General features: G+C 34.8%; 1 protein-coding gene across 4 annotated transcripts in view; it reads right to left on the reverse strand.

The window, feature by feature from the left end:
• NAV3 (neuron navigator 3) overlaps positions 1–16503 on the reverse strand; it is a 350025-nt gene that overhangs the window by 8016 nt on the left and 325506 nt on the right. For all 4 annotated transcript variants that reach the window (XM_073900615.1, XM_073900614.1, XM_025881299.2 and 1 more), the window contains 4 exons: positions 6553–6707; positions 5455–5526; positions 4658–4854; positions 3592–3710 (listed from right to left, as the gene is read on the reverse strand). In XM_073900615.1, coding sequence (XP_073756716.1) covers positions 3592–3710; positions 4658–4854; positions 5455–5526; positions 6553–6707 — 543 coding nt within the window. The remainder of the gene's footprint in view (positions 1–3591; positions 3711–4657; positions 4855–5454; positions 5527–6552; positions 6708–16503) is intronic.

The raw sequence follows: 16503 nt of genomic DNA on the forward strand, positions 1-16503 counted from the left end.
CTCTACTCAAATTTTCTTTGAAAATAAAAATACTTTCTCTGATAATCATTTTCTCCAGATTAATTTCCTCTAATAATCTCATTGCTTCCTGTAAAAATTCTTTTTAGATGTTTATTTATAAGGCCAGCAGTAAAAGAAGAGGAAAATGGGAAATGGAAGCATTAATGTTGTCAGGACTCAAATGGAAGCAAAGAGTCTGTAAGAAAGAGATCATAATGGCTAAAGTACTGGTAGTGGAGGAGAGGGGAGAAGGTAAATGAATATAAGACATGTTGAAAGTTTTTAAGCTGGAAGCAAGATTGAAACCAAATTAGGAAGGGCTCACTGCAGAGGCGGAGGTGGAATGGACTTTGTAAACAAGTACAAGGCTGCTGGGGAACAGAAAGAAAAGCTAAAATGCAGGGAGGGGCACCTGAGTGGTTCAGTGGGTTAAGCGTCTGCCTTCTGCTCAGGTCATGATCTCAGGGTCCTGGGATCAAGTCCCTCATCGGGCTCTCTGCTCAGCGGGGAGTCTGCTTCTCCCTCTCACTCTCCTTCTGAGCTCTCTCTCTCTCATTCTCTCAAATAAATAAAATCTTAAAAAAAAAAAAACTAACTAAAATGCAGAGAAGAGGGCAGTAACGTGGCCAAACTAGGTCTTTGATATACTTCTGTCCTGCCTTGACCTGCTCCTCCTTCCCTCTTGCAATCCTGGTTCCCAGGTGCCTATTTGGTCTCAGATAGCACACTGTGAGGTGTTCTACATGGCTTGTTGGCTTGTTGTGGTTCAGAGACAAAAGCAAAATGGTGGATACTGACACCACAAAAGGCATATGGATTGCCTTGGAGTTATCTTTTGGGTTTCTCCTGGAGGAACTGTATGAGGTTGTGTCAGCCTTGCCTTGAGTAAAAGAGAAAGAGAAAAAGAGAGAAAGAGAGAGAGAGAGAGAGAGAGAGAGAGAGAAAGCAAGCCAGAAGGCCAGGTCCTGGTATCTGTGTATTCCTTGGGAGATAATGGCAGGAGTAGCAATCACTAGATTTTTTTTTTTTTTTTATGGCTATCTTGTTTTGGAGCAAAAGTTTTCTCTCAGTTAAAAACCTACTTTATATAGCTTATAAGACATTGCTTGCTATACAACTTAAGCTAATTGAAGGAAAATGTGTAATTCTTGGAATGTCAATGTTACAAAAAGAATATGAAGGTCTAGAATCAACTGATGCCAGCCTTTTAAAGAATCATCAAGGACAGCAAGATTGGAGGTGACCAAATGCTAAATAGGTCCAATTTGAAATTTCAGTGTAAAATAGATATTATAGAAAAATAATTGGAAAGATTTAAATATTAAAATAGTATAAAATAATAAACTATTAAATATTTAAATATTTAGAATACTATAAATTGATTGTTGACTTTTCAGTAAAGGTAGAATCACCAGAATAAAACTCAGAATCCATTGTGTCGCCAGTGTTTTTTTCCAACTAGAACATCTGACAGAGAGCATTCCCTACATGGTTCCTCATCAAAGCATTCATTTGAAAAGAGATTTTTCTATTCCTCTCAACTCAGATTTTCATCTTTGCAATCAGGCTTTTTTTTTTTCATCTCTTGCTCCAATTCAAGGTTCTTTGTTACCAGTAGATCCAAAGGAATGGTTCATAACACACATGATTCCTTTTCTTCCTTTTCTTACAGAAAACATCTATGGACCATCCCAGGAATATCATCTGCCAATGGACTTCTGGCTGAGCACATCCTTCAGTAGCAATGAGAACTGTCTACCCACCAGAGGGTTTTCCTTTCTTATCTCTCCTGTGTGCTGGATTTCCCCCCTTACTCCCTACATCATGGTTGACTCAGCATTTACACTAACCTACTACTAAACTTCTAGAACCACAGCGAGAAACGAGACATTTTTATCCTTCTTCAAAAATAATTTTGAAATACCTCTCAGTTTTAGTCTGGGAAACTGGTATTACTCTAATGGTTATACTTTCACCTAAATTATAATTCTCAGGATAGTGTTTTATAAATAATATTGATTTAAGTATTTTAAAAAAGAACTGATGCAGTTTTAAAAAATGAGACTTAAGGAAGTTAAGCATTGTTAGGTATTACTGTTTTTGAGTTTGTAAAATCTTCTTTTTCTTTATCTGTATTAGCGAACACATATGAAATAAAGAGGATTTTATATATAAAGACTTGGATGACAGCTTATTAATACTGAAACTGTATGAAGACAACCTTCATTTAAATATTAGTTTTAAAAATTATGACTTCTAGCATATTATAAATTTTCACACAAATTTTTTTGTATAAAATGATTGAAATTGAGAGACTCAGCTCACATCTTAGCATAACAGTTTCAGAGGAACCCAGAAAAGTGAGATGTTATACTTAAAAAATAAAAACCTTTGGTATATTTATATTTTGTTGGACCCAAACAACAACTGGGGCTAGATTGGCTCATACCCATCAAATATGAAATCGTATTACTTAAATCTGGAATAAAACCAGTGGACAGCATGTTCTAGGATCAGTATCTCTGAACATCCTCAGCGCATCCACCTAATATTTATTCATCATGTTCACCAGAACCATCATGATGGTTCTAAATACTGCCCTTCTGTTCTACTAGGTGAGGAGAGTGTACTGGTCAAAGGAAGGGAAAGGAGGGAGTATCAATAACCAGTGTCTTTTTAAAGGGTAAAGTACTTAACACAGTATTGCAGATGACAAAATGTGAAAAGCAAGAACTATATCTTAATCCTAGTAGCAGCTGTGATAATCAGAGATAGAGATGCCTAAGCAAAAACTTCCTAAACTTTGGCCGAGTTGTTGAAAAGATTAGATTCTTTTTCTTTTACAGTAAGTTGGATGATTAAGCAGTAAAAATCTTAAAGATTCAACCTTGAGTTTTACAATTCTACAATTTCATGAAATCTCAAATCCAATTTAAGGAGATAGTATATTTTGTTGAAGAAACAAAATTTTCTTATTAATGATGTATTTTGACTTTTTCATTAAGAGTACATAGAAGAGACAGCATAGGCCCTCATGACATAAGGTAGATGAGAGGAACAGCAGAGATGCTGCTAAACCAACCTGCCATAGATCTTAAAAAGTCAACTGCCTTAGAATTTAGAGCATTCCCTCAAAATAGTAAAGGATCTTGCAAGTGATGTTAAACGGCTTCAAACAATGAAACATACTAAAAACAGGGAACCCGTAAGCAAAAACTACTTGTTGCAAACTATACGATAAGAGAATAAATGATCAAGGCCCATGTTAACATGTCTGTCTTATAAGATATAGAACTGTCTAATTAACTGGCTATCAACTGACTGCTATTACCCATGGCAATAAGTTAGTTTGGCCTTAAATGGGTAGTTGTTGGAGTAAAGGTTTTCTCCTTCTTCTGTATATTTATTTTCAGAACAGAATATACAAATAAATAAAGTGTTGCATACTAGTTGATTTTTAAAACTTTATTAGTATATTTATATAGTTCATGCCTTCAGTTTTCTGTATAAATACCCAGAGAGAAGAATGTTTTTTGCTTTAAAGGATGATTTTGCTTGTTTTTAAACAGTAAAGAAAATTGAGTACTATACCTGAAGACCTTCTCTCACTGCCTCCAGAATGTAAGGTACCAAAGAATAGTTCCAGAGATCCATGAACCACACTCTAGAACCTTCTACATCCATAGGACAAGGAAGGAAAAGTCGGGGGCCTAAGAAGAAGCAAACCATTTTGAGAACCGTTACATGTAACAACCTAAACACACAAATACTCAAGACATCATTTTGGGGGAATTAATAATATGTCTTGCAGGATTCTTAAACAATTACAATCTTGACCAGTTTGACTATTATCAAAGTATGTTTTAATGAAGACTCAATCTCCTGAACTCTCCTTCCTTTTACCCTAAAATCTTAATCTTGAACATAACATATTAGAGTTAAGAGAAACCTTAAAGGTCATAATCCAGTCAACCTGCCCCATTTTATAGATGATGAAACCATGCTGAACTAAACTGCCAAATATAAAATATGTTATTATTTGCAGAGTGGCACTCAGCCTTGGTCTTCTGATCTCAATTGGAAAATTCTTCTTTTTCATTTACCTTGTATCTTTGGTGAGTACATCTTTATAATCCATCACAATGGGAAAGAGACTTCTATACATGCAATTTAAGAAGGATTAGAAAAATAAACATCTTTATGCCAACTAAAGAGAAGTAATTCAGATTTGCCTTAAGGAAAAGTATGAAACACCTCTGTTATCCATAAAACACCTAAATTATTTCTAACTAAAATCTTCTCTCATGACTATATTTGATGTGAGCCACTGGCTCACATTTGTTTTTAGCATAAAAAGAGACTTTAAACAGATATAAGTTATTTCAAATGGTTATCTGATCTTTAAATATGTATCTATATTAAACTCACGTGATTTCAGTCAAATCTCGGTAAACCATAATAGTCAGGCAAAATGAATCTAATCAGACATGTAAAGCCTAGAAGAAGGCAGACTTTCAGAAGGAAAAAAGAAAACTCAAATCTTTGGGAGCCTGAAAGAAAATGAACTTTACTTGTTATTTTCTACCATCCAATCTGGTCATCGTTACCACATACCCTTAGGTCCTGGAAAATAGCATAGTGCAGTTTTGGAACTCACCAATGGTAACATCAGAAGAACTGTGTGTTTCCAAAAAACTGTTGAGATGATGCCATGTCTTAGGAATCCAATCTATAATTTTGACTAAGTCATTATTGCGTATGTTCCTTTCAATCTCTATCTCTATCAGTTTCCTTCGAAGATATCTGCCTAAAAAGCCTTTCACTGGTTCTGTGTGGTTCGCGCATAGCACCCACCTACCAAAAGACAAAACCATACGTAACAAAACAAAACCAGAAATCTTTAAATAAATTAAGTTTTAAGTCCACAGTATTCTCTTTCCAATATAAATGAAGAATATTCCCATGTCAATTGGTGGCTCCTTTTAATGATCAAAGGGGTTAGGAGATCTATTAGCATTCAAGGTATACAATATAACTAACTTTTCTTTTTAAGCTAAAGTGAAGCTCATGTGCGTCAGAAATGAGTGGGAGTCTACATGCTGAGTACTCTTCTGTAGGAGAATCACAAATCCTGAAATAGGAACTCTCTTCACATTCCTCACACTTTGAAGAAAAGTGCTCTACTTTAGCTGGTGACACAGTGAGCAGGACAAACATTTCTTTCCTTTCCTTCCTTTTTTCTTTTCTTTTTTTTTAAAGAAACACTTCTGATTACAGGTTGAGGATCACAAAATGTCTGCTTGAGAAAGAGTGTCAGAAGAAGTGAGAATTATTTTCACACTACAGGTCACTACTGGCAGGATATGTCAATGTACAAATGGAAAAACACTAACCAAAAGCAAACAGAAAGAGACAATACAAACAAACAAAACAAAACATTCAATTTATCTTTACCTGAAATTGTGATGCAGCTCTAGATTTGGTGATGAAGAAACTCCCTGATTCATTGTTCCAATAATATATGGACTGGAAAATAAAATAAAATATGTAGATGTGCTGAAGGTAATAGAGATTAGTCTATTAAAATTGCCTTAAAAACAATGTAGGTAAATATGGATTATTCCATTTTAACATTAGGCTTTAAAAGGGTAATTTTGTAATGTTAGGTTGAAAAATGACAAAGATCCTTGAGCTGGAAATTTGGATTTGGGGCTCTAATTTCAGCTCTAGCATCCTAGGAGAATCATTTTACCTTTCTAAGCCTGAGTTTACTTATCTATAAAATAAAAAGGCTAGATAGAATAATCACAGGATTATCCAATCTCATTCTAACATCTTATGAATCTTATGATTATAATAAAATTCATTAATTTTTCCTCTTTTCTTATTTCATAGATATTTTAAAGTTTCTTAATGACATGAGAAAATTTGTAGTTTTGTTTCAATGCTGATTTTATGATGATCCACTTTTAACATTTAAAAAATCTCTAGCACAGATTATTTGGGATATTGTACCATTAAAACTAATACTTAGGTTGCTCTTATAGGTCCTTCCTTTAGAGGCCATACTATAGTGAATCTTTAGTGAGTTTTCAGATTTTTTTATACCCTACTTCAAGCTTTACTTTCATTGTAAACAGTTAAAAATTAGACTCATTAATGGAGATATATCTGAATGCATTACATTTATCTTTATAGGAAGGGTGAATTTAAACTTTGATATGCAGTAAAAATGAAACCAGAGCTCTTCTTAATTTCCTTGATCCAAACATTCTGTCATTGACATTGGTCTCCCAGACCTTCTGCATATCTGTAGAAGCTAACACCATCAAGTAAATCATGTTTCATTAAGTTACCTGGGAAATAATTGTTGAATGACTAAATAGATGTTTCAAGAAATGCACAGGGGTTTTTTTGGAAATATGTTATAATATTAATGAAAGCTTCTCAAATTAATGGCATCCACCATTGGTTTTAAAAGGTATAAAGACATAAGAAACAAATTTGATCATTTTTTCATATTTTATCACTCAAAATATTTCATAAGCATACCATTTGTTGTATTTACAGTTGAGAAAACCATTGAAGATATCACTCAAAGAGCCCACATGATGAAGATTATCAAGGATTATTACAACAGGGAGTTCTACACCATTATTATCAGCACTGCACTGTTCAGCCAGGTTAGCTAGATACTGTTGCAACTCCTTGAAAAAAATAAAGAAAACAAATACATCAATGATAAATTTATACCAATGGCAAGCAATTCATAGTTTAGGAACAGCACACTTTGCCATTTCGGTATCTTTGATTAAAACCCATAGGTCATTCCAATGATATAAAACAAAGCAAAAAATATAATGCTGAGAGGATATATTTTTTAAAGAAAAGAGCAAAGAGAAAAATCAGTACAGAAGAGCTGCAGCAAATATAAAATTGTGAAAACAAAAGCATGTTTCTCAGTTGTTGTCTCCCCTTAAAAAAAGCAAAAAAAAAGGAGAGTGGGGGGAGTGAGTTCTGGATATGAGCTCTTACAATGAATCACAAATACTGAGACTTGATTCTTGCTTTTAGTATTACAATGATAAAAGTGGATTTTAGCAAACCTTATGATAAGTCCAAAATGGCACACCTAAGTTTCCACTAATACTTTAAATGTTTTAATTCCAATTCATTTCAATAGGGTGCATGAAACCACAGCCCCAGGACCTGGACAGAAGTATGGTTATTATTTATAATTTGTATGCAACTTCTGTGATTTTAAACAAATATAAAATTTGTTATATTTCCCTGGGTCACTTGACATTAGCATTTAGCATTTCTTGAGCTTCTTGGTTTTTTTCTACAGGTATTATTCCTTTCTAATAGCTTTTAATCTAAATATGATAACCAGTTCACTGACTGACTGCTCTCACAGATGGGTAGGCCAGACACATAATTAGGATTCTTAAAATTATCCTAATCAGTAAGAGCATTTCCATAATATTTGCATATTTACAATGACATTTTCAATTTGTAAATCTTCCTCAGGGTTAAAAAAACAATTCCATGATTCCAATTTCTAGCAGCCAGGTGAATACATGAACCACTCACCCTAGAGGCCTCCTCTTCATCTGTAATACTACTTTTAGAACTAAAGGCAGAAAAGGATCGGGCCAGGGTTTTGAGGTATTTAGTAATATATTCATTTAAGTTTAAATATAAAATTTATTAGAAAACTAATGCACAGTATATCTTACATTGAGCCAATCACATTGAATAAATATAGCCTACATCAGAGAATACAGAAAAATACGTTTAAAATAATGAATAGTCTGGAGAATTTCATTTATCTTAAAAGACAAAAATGGAATTTATATCAATAATCTACCCATATTGTCATTCACTCATTCATAAAACATTGACTGCCTATCTTCTATGTTCAACACTCTAGACAATCCCCTGAGGTGTACAAAAATAATGGATCATCGTTCAAGTTAGTAAGTTTAACATGAATTATGAACTGAATCAAGTACTTTTCTGGGCATAGGGGTTAAAAAGTCTTCCCTTGTAGGCTTTAAGATGGTCACATTAAGTACTAAAATTTAAATATGATAAATCATTTGAATACAATGTCATAGTATATTAGGAGCTATGAGAGGTCGGGGAGGGGATTTTGCCTAGGTGGTAGATATCAAGGAAAGCTTTCTAGAAAAGGAAACGCTGGAGCTTGGGAGGGTGATAGGTACATACATAACTAATAAATGTACAAAATGCAATGTAAAATATCCCATGAGAGAGGTTAAAAGAGAGCCGTGGTCTTTAGGAAGAAGAAAGATTACTTCGAACTGGGGGATCCTGATGGACATATAGCGAGGTGGAATTTGAGATGAATTCTGAATAATGAGAATTCCAAATGATAATTATGCAGTTATTTATCCTTTCAAAACACCTTAGCAAGCACTTATTATGTTCCAGGTACTCTTGGCACTAAGGATTCAGAGATTATTTCTCCATTCCAGGAATTTAGAGTTGATAAGGAGAGGTCAACAAGTAAATCACAAAAACAGTGTGGTAAGTGAAATGCACAAAACACGTTAGGGAAACTTAAGAGAGGCCCCTCATCCAGACTTGTTCAGAGAACAGGGTACTTGGGGACAAACTATTGAAGTACAAATAATAAAGAGTGGAAGCTGGAAGGTATGAGTGTGTGATGCGTTTGGGGAAATAATAAGTGCTCCGTTGTTACAAAAGAAATTGTACATGGTAGTGGTGGTTGCTACGAAAAAGAAAATAGACTTTGAATCCATGCAGAAAAATTTGGATCTTTCTATATAAACAAATGTGAACCATCTACTTGTTTTTTTTTTCAGTAGGGAAAGAGCAATTTATCAAATGAAACATAAATATGAAGGAAATAATGATTAATTAGAAATGGAAAAAGCATTCAAGAAGCTTATTGCCCAGAATAGTGGGTTACATGAGTGTGTGTGTGTGCACGCATGTGCGTGTGTAAAAAAACCAAACTGTAATTCACAATAAAAAAACAATGTATGTGGGTTTCCTGGGTGGCTCAGTGGGTTAAGTGTCTGCCTTCAGCTTATCCCAGGGTCCTGGGATCGAGTCCCGCATCGGGCTCCTTGCTCAGTGGGGAGCCTGCTTCTCCCTCTCCCTCTGCCCCTCTGGCGTGCGCGCTCTCTCTCTCTCTCTCTCTGACAAATAAATAAAATCTTTAAAAAAATAATGTATCAAAAAAGCATACACCAAAGATTTTGTTCAGAGTGTGTAAACCTTACTTGTACTGCTGGGAAAGATTTTCTGGTGGTAGTATTATTTGCTAATAACCTTTTATTTTTAGGATTAGGTAATGTTTTGATGCTTAAAAATGGAAGAAGAGCTTTCCAAATAGAGGGAAAAGAATAATCAAAGGCATAAATACAAAAAATGTGGTAGGAAAGAAACTGATAGTATATCTTTTGTGAATATAAATGTTAAGTAAGTTGGAAAGAAGAGTTTGCAACCTGGAATGATTTGAAAGGTTACTGGACTTTTCCCGTTGGCAACAAATACTGAATGTTCTGTCTGGGGTTCTGAGTAATATAGTCAGAATCATGATTTCAAAGTTTGGTAAGTATATTGTAGAGGAGGAAGAGAAACCGTCAAGAGAATAACAAAACTGTTAAAGCCAAGAGACACTATCGGACTCAATAGCGATGGTAGAGGTGTGGGAAGATTTTGACTTAGTACAGAAAGCAATGGAAAAATGTTGCAGGATTTAATGCAGTCAGACTTTAATAATGAAAGGATACTCTATTTTCCATGATAAATCAGAAAGAGAGAGAAGGAAGATTTAACAGAAGTTGTGAATCAAGCAGTTAGAAAACAGTTATGGTCATCCAAGTGATAGTATTAATTTCGGTGGGAGGGTGGCAGTAGCAGAGATGGATGGAAGAAGATGGATTTGGTATTTTTTCAGAGTTGAAACTGGGTTTTCTAAACATGTGTACTTAGTATGCTAATAGAGACATGTGTATGCTAAGGGAAAGGCCTACTATTCAGAAGAGTGGGCATGGCTTACAGCGTCCAATTGGAGTCAATATAAATTGAAACCAGGGGAGTCATCCAGGTGAGAACAGAAGTGGGAGAGAACAGAATGTTGCATCATATTTTCATTTACCAGTAGGTGAAGGAAAAACCGTCAGTGGATGAGACTGAGAAGAAGGTTGCTGGAGGGTAAGAAGGAAACAGAGAACGATAATCATGAAAATTAGAGGAATTTCTAGAAAGAGAAGGTTACCTATAGTGATTTTCTATACATAAGCAATAAAAGAAACAGAGAGAGAGACAGAGAAAAGAAGCAAAGGACATTGAATTTGGTAATTAAGACATCACTGAGTGATTTTGGAAAAGTAGGGCCATTCGATTCTATGATGATTCTCTCTCATCTTGAGAAAGGTAGTAGACCTCTTTGGGAATCTTATGAAAGCTATGGACCAGTTGCAAGTGGACATAGGCATACACAACTAATTTTGGCATACAACTTAAGAGTTTTCCTCAGACCCCTTTGAAATCACTTTATAATCCCCATTGTCGCTTCATTGGGGTTAAATCTTAGATTGAAGTACTGAGGCATTAGCATTAAAAGTTTCATGTCCAAGATCTAATTAGGCAAAAGAAAACAGGTACATCTACCAGATGGACACTGATAATGAGATGAATCCCATACTCGGAAAATATACAGAGAACTCGGCAGTTCTATAAAAGCTGTTGATCACTGCCTTCTCTGGCTTTGACTCTAGACACAACAAAAATGAGTCTGCCAAGACCAATTTTCTGATCTTTTCCTACCTAACATTCCAAGTGTTTTCAGCTGGCCACATATTATTTACTGAATCCATCTGCAGCCTTCTGGGCCCGCTATATCAAATGTCACAAAGTGCAATTGTGTGTGTGTGCTGCTCTTGATCAAACTATTCCAGCCGGCAGCTTGAGGAGCAGGAAGAGGGACAGAATGTAAAATGCAGAGGTACCAAAGATTTTTTTTTCATTTGATGGTTTTATTGTTCGTTTTTTTTTGTTTTTGTTTTTTGTTTCTTTTTTTGAATCAGTAAGTGCTTTTTGGCTTTGTCTCTTTGGTGCTAAATACGGCCTAGCATAATGCACGTCCACCATTACATGGCTTCCTTTTCCAGGGATGGGGTTTATCACTTCATGCCTCACTCACACTTTAGTAAAGCTACACTGCGAGCATCTGTCCCTCAGACAATCTCAACTACTCATCCCCATTCCTTTATACCATTCTCACTTACCTCCCCCTCACCTCGCGCCACACATAAAGGGAAAGCAAAGCAAAGCAAAGCAAACAACCAAAACCACTGTGGATTCTCTGACAATTTGGCAAGAAGTGGCTAAATTCTCTAGCAACTACTGTATCCAGCATCACTGACAGTTCATTCATATCTTAGAAAGAAACAATAAACGTTTGTTAGTTGGATTTTGTGTTTTCGTGGTGCCAAACACCACATGATTTGTCCAGGGATTTTTCCTATTACTTCTTCCTAGGATCATTAATTCTGTTCCAACGCTCTTGGCAATGCTTTGTTTTTCATTATTTTTGTAATAACAATCACTAAGCTAACCTGTTAACGACACAAGTGATTTTATTCAGGAAAAGAAGAAAATAAGAGTGTTGGAAATGTTTGGTCACAATCTTTTTTTAAAAGATTTGTATAATATTATTGATTAAGAGCATCTCCAAACACTAAACAGTTTTTTAACTGACAGAAAAAGAACCTAAATATAACAGTAGATTTGGGGGTGAGGCAAATTTTATAAGTGTAAGTAATTTTATAAGTGCAAATTTTGTTAGTGTAAATTAACCAACTCCTATTATACCATGTTAAACTAAATCCTAATGAAGCCCAAATTACTCTACTTGATTCAAAACTTGATTTTAAGTGATTCACAACTTTGTCAAAATGACATGGTTTCCTGTAACAAATCTATTCTTCTCCTTTTACCAACCACTTGTTTTTTTTTTTCATAAGGAAGTCACCTCTAAAGTCATACCGACATTGGGGGAAATCCAAAGAACACACTGACGACGGCTAAGGGACATAATCCTTTCATCATTCTGGCTGAGAAGAAAAAGAATGGTGGTAAAAACGCTTTTTAAATAACATTCTGAGGAGACCTAGAATTCACAGGAGGCATTAAACATGTAGGCTGAAGCAAACAAACGACTATGCTCTAGGTACTTCTGCTTAGAGAATAGTTGAATATTTGGCCTCAGGTTACATGTCTCTATTTCATTGAAATGAGAATGGGTGGTTCAACAAAAATTTGAATGGTGCTGAGTTCCAAAGAATATTTGGAATTCATGTGCTATATTTATTTAAATTTAAGAGATCCCAGCATGTTTTATGTACATCATTGTTCTCCTTGAAAACGACATATAAGACAGTTTTGATCAAATTTTGGGGGGTGGTATCTATATGGGTATTTGTGAAAGAAATCTTTATTGAAATACATTATACATTAATTATATGTATCTCTCTCCCCCTCACCCTCTCTCTCTCTCTCTCTCACACACACACACACACACACACACACACACACACACGCTTAGATCTTACCATGCCCCTACTACTTTTCCAATATTACAGCTGGGAAAACCAAGGCAAAGGAAATTCAGCAGTTTGCCTTAGATCCCACAGTTGGTCAGTGATAGGGATTTAATAAACTACTCCATTAAGAACATTTTTTATTGAGAAATAATTGACATACATCACTGCATAAATTTAAGGTGAAGAGCATGATGATTTGATTTACACATATTGTGAAATGATTACCACAATAGGTTCAGCTAACATCCAACTTCTCAGATAGACCCAACAAAAAAAGAAGAGAAAGAAGAAAAAAGGACATTTTCTTGTGATGGGAACTCTTAGAATTTACTCCCTTAACATTTCTATACATCATACAGCAGTGTTAGTTATGGTCATCATGTTATATATTATATCCCAAGACTTATTTATCCTGTAACTGGAAGTTTATACCTTTTCACCATTTTCTTATAATTCCTGTCCCCCCTACCTCTGCCTCAGGTAATTTTTTTTTTTTGAGATTCCATATATAAGTGAGATCATACAGTATTTGTCTTTCTCTGACTTATTTCACTTAGCATAATGCCTTTAAAGTCTATCCATTTTGTAGCAAATGGTAAGATATCCTCATTTTTTTATGGCTGAATAATATTCCATTGTGTGTATACATATACATATATATGTATATGTGTATGTGTATATATACCCCAATTTCTTTATCCATTCATCCATCCAGGGACACTTAAGTTGTTTCCATGTCTTAGCTATTGTAAATAATGCTTCTATGAACGTGTGGTGGGGGGGGGGCAAACATTTTTTTTTTTTTGAGGTAGTTTTTTCATTTCCTTTGGATACATTCCCATAAGTGGAACTGCTGGATCATATGGCAGTACTATTTTTAATTTTTTGAGGATCCTTCACACTGTTTTCCATAGTGGCTATATCCATTAGCAATCCCACCAACAGTGTACAAGGGTCCCCGTTTCTCTACATCCATACCAGCATTTGTTATCTCCTGTTTTTTTGATGATGGCCTTTCTAACAGGCATGAGGTGATATCTCATTGTGGTTTTATTTTGCATTTCCCTAATGACTAGTGATGTTGAGCATCTTTTCATGTGTCTGTTGACCTTTTATATATCTTCTTTGGAGAATGTCTATTCAGGTCCCTTGTCCATTTTCTAATTGGGTCATATCTTTTCTTGCTATTGAGTGGTATGAGTTTTTCCTATATTTTTGACATTAACTCCTTCACAGATATATATATGTTCTTATAAATATTTTCTCCTATTCTATAGGTTGTCTTTTCACTTTGTTGATGGTTTCTTTTGCTGTGCAGAAGTTTTTAGTTTGATGTATTCCCACTTGTTTATTTTTTATTTTGTTGTTTGTACTTTAGGTGTCATATCCAAAAAATCATTACCAAGACCCATGTCAAGGGGCTTTATTTCTATGTTTTCTTCTTGGAGTTTCATGGTTTCAGGTCTTATATTTAAGTCTTTAATCCACTGCAAGTTAATTTTTTTGAGTAATGTAAATATGTGTACAGTTTTATTCTTTTGCATGTGAATATCCAATTATCCCAGCATCATTTATTGAAGAGAATCCACTGAGTATTCTTGGCTCCCTTGTCCAATATTAGTTGATGGTACAGGCTTGGGTTTAATACCAGGCTTTTGATTCTGTTTCATTGTGCCTGCCAATTCTACGTGTCTGTTGTCATGCCAGTACCATACTATTTTGATGACTATATAGTATAGTTGAAATTAGGAAGTGTGATGTTTCCTGCTTTGTTCCTCTTTCTCAGGATTTCTTTGGCTATTCAGAGTCTTTCGGGTTCCATATATATTTTATGAGTGGGTTTTTGTTTTTTGTTTTTTGTTTTACTTCTATAAGAAATGTCATTGGAATCTTGATAGGGATTGCACTGAATCTATATATAGCTTTTGGTAGTATTGACATTTTAATAATATTAATTCTTCCAACCCATGGACATGAGATGCCTATCCATTTATTTGTGTCTTCTTCAATTTCTTTCATCAATGTATTGTAGTTCTCAGTGTAGAGATCATTTATCTCTTTAGTTAAATTTATTTCTAAGTATTTTATTATTTTTGATACTATTATAAATGAGATCAACTTCTTTATTTCTTTTTCAGAAAATCCATTGTTAGTGTATAGAAACATAACAGATTTCTGTATATTAATTTTATATCCTGAAACTTTACTAAATTTGTTAATTAGATCTAACAGTTTTTTGGTAGAGTCTTTAGGATTTCCTATATATAAAATCTGCATATAGAGACAGTTTTACTTCTTCCTTTCCAATTCTGATAACTTTTCTTCTCCCCCTCCCACTCCCCCCTCCCTTTCCTCCTTCTCTTCTTCCTTCATCTTCTTCGCCTGATTGTTCTAGCTAGGACTTCCAGTACTACGTTGAATAGAAGTGATGAGAGTCAGCATCTTTGTCTTGTTCCTGATCTTAAAGGAAAAGCTACCAACCTTTTACTACTGACTCTGATGTTAGCTGTGGGCTTATCATATATGGCCTTTGTTAAGATGTGTTCCATCTACACCTAATTTGTTTTAGTTTTTATCATGAATGATGTACTTCATAAATGCTGTCTCTGCATCTATTGAGATGACCATATGATTTGTTTTCATTCTATTAATATGCCGTGTCACATTGAGTAATTTCTGTATGTTGAACTATCTTTGTATCCTAGGGATACATCCCACTTTATCATGGTGAATGATTCTTTTAATATGCTGCTGAATTTGGTTTGCTGTATTTTTATTGAAAACTTTTACATCTACACTCATTGGGGATATTGCCTATAGTTTTCTTTTCTAGTGGTATCATTTTCTAGTCTTGGTATCAGGATGATGCTGGCCTCATGAGTTTTGGAGTGTCCCCTCATCTTCAAATTTTTGGAAGAGTTTGAGAAGGATTGGTGTTAATTCTTCTTTAAATGTTTGACAAAATTCATCAGTGAAGCTATCTGGTCCTGAGCTTTTCTTCTTTGGGAGATTTTTGATTCCTGATTCAATCTCCTTACTAGTAATTGGTCTATTCAGATTTTCTATTTCTTCCTGATTCAGTCATGGTAAGTTGTATGTTTCTAAACACTTTTCCATTTCTCTTAGGTTGTTCAGTTTTTTTGGCATATTGTTGTTCATAACATTAAGAAATGTTTTGTTCACTAAAATGTATGTCTAGTTTATTTCAAGAATCCAATCCAAATTTTGTAACTTGCATTTATTTCTGAAAATTTGTAGGCCTGAAGTTTCTGAGAGGCTGGGTCAGTTTAGATCATCTAACCAGGTTATCTTTGGAAAAATAACGTGACCCAGTGTCATATGGATTCCATCAAGATATTGCCCATAACAGTTTCCTTTAAAAAAAAAAAGATTTTAAAGATTTTATTTATTTATTTGACAGAGAGAGAGAGAAGGAACACAAGTAGGCAGAGCGGCAGGCAGAGGAACAGGGAGAAGCAGGCTCCCCACTGAGGGGGGAGCCTGATGTGGGGCTCCATCCCAGGATCCTGGGATCAGGACCTGAGCTGAAGGCAGCCACTTAACCAACTGAACCACTCAGGTGCCCCCAGATGCAGTTTCCTAAGAGAAGCTTAGGTTGAACTGATTGAGAATGTAATGAGTACTTATAGGCAAAAATATTCTAGTGTTAGGAATATGTTAGACATTAACTATTTTCTTTTTAGGGTTCGTTGTTTTACTTATAATATATGAAAGTACTGGCTAGGTTTTATAGCCCCCTCATGCCTAATTAATAGCTGACAGTGTTCAAGCTGATTATTATGGTACATTAGACCTTAGCTGATGGCAAAATGAAATATGGTTCAATTTCCTAAGATGCCTAAGCAGAAATCCTATAGAAATAAAATGTAAGCAAATT

The sequence above is a fragment of the Callorhinus ursinus genome, unplaced genomic scaffold (assembly GCF_003265705.2).
Source record: "Callorhinus ursinus isolate GAN/ISIS: 27379988/994484 unplaced genomic scaffold, GSC_fseal_2.0 scaffold14, whole genome shotgun sequence".
Taxonomy (NCBI): Eukaryota; Metazoa; Chordata; class Mammalia; order Carnivora; family Otariidae; genus Callorhinus; species Callorhinus ursinus.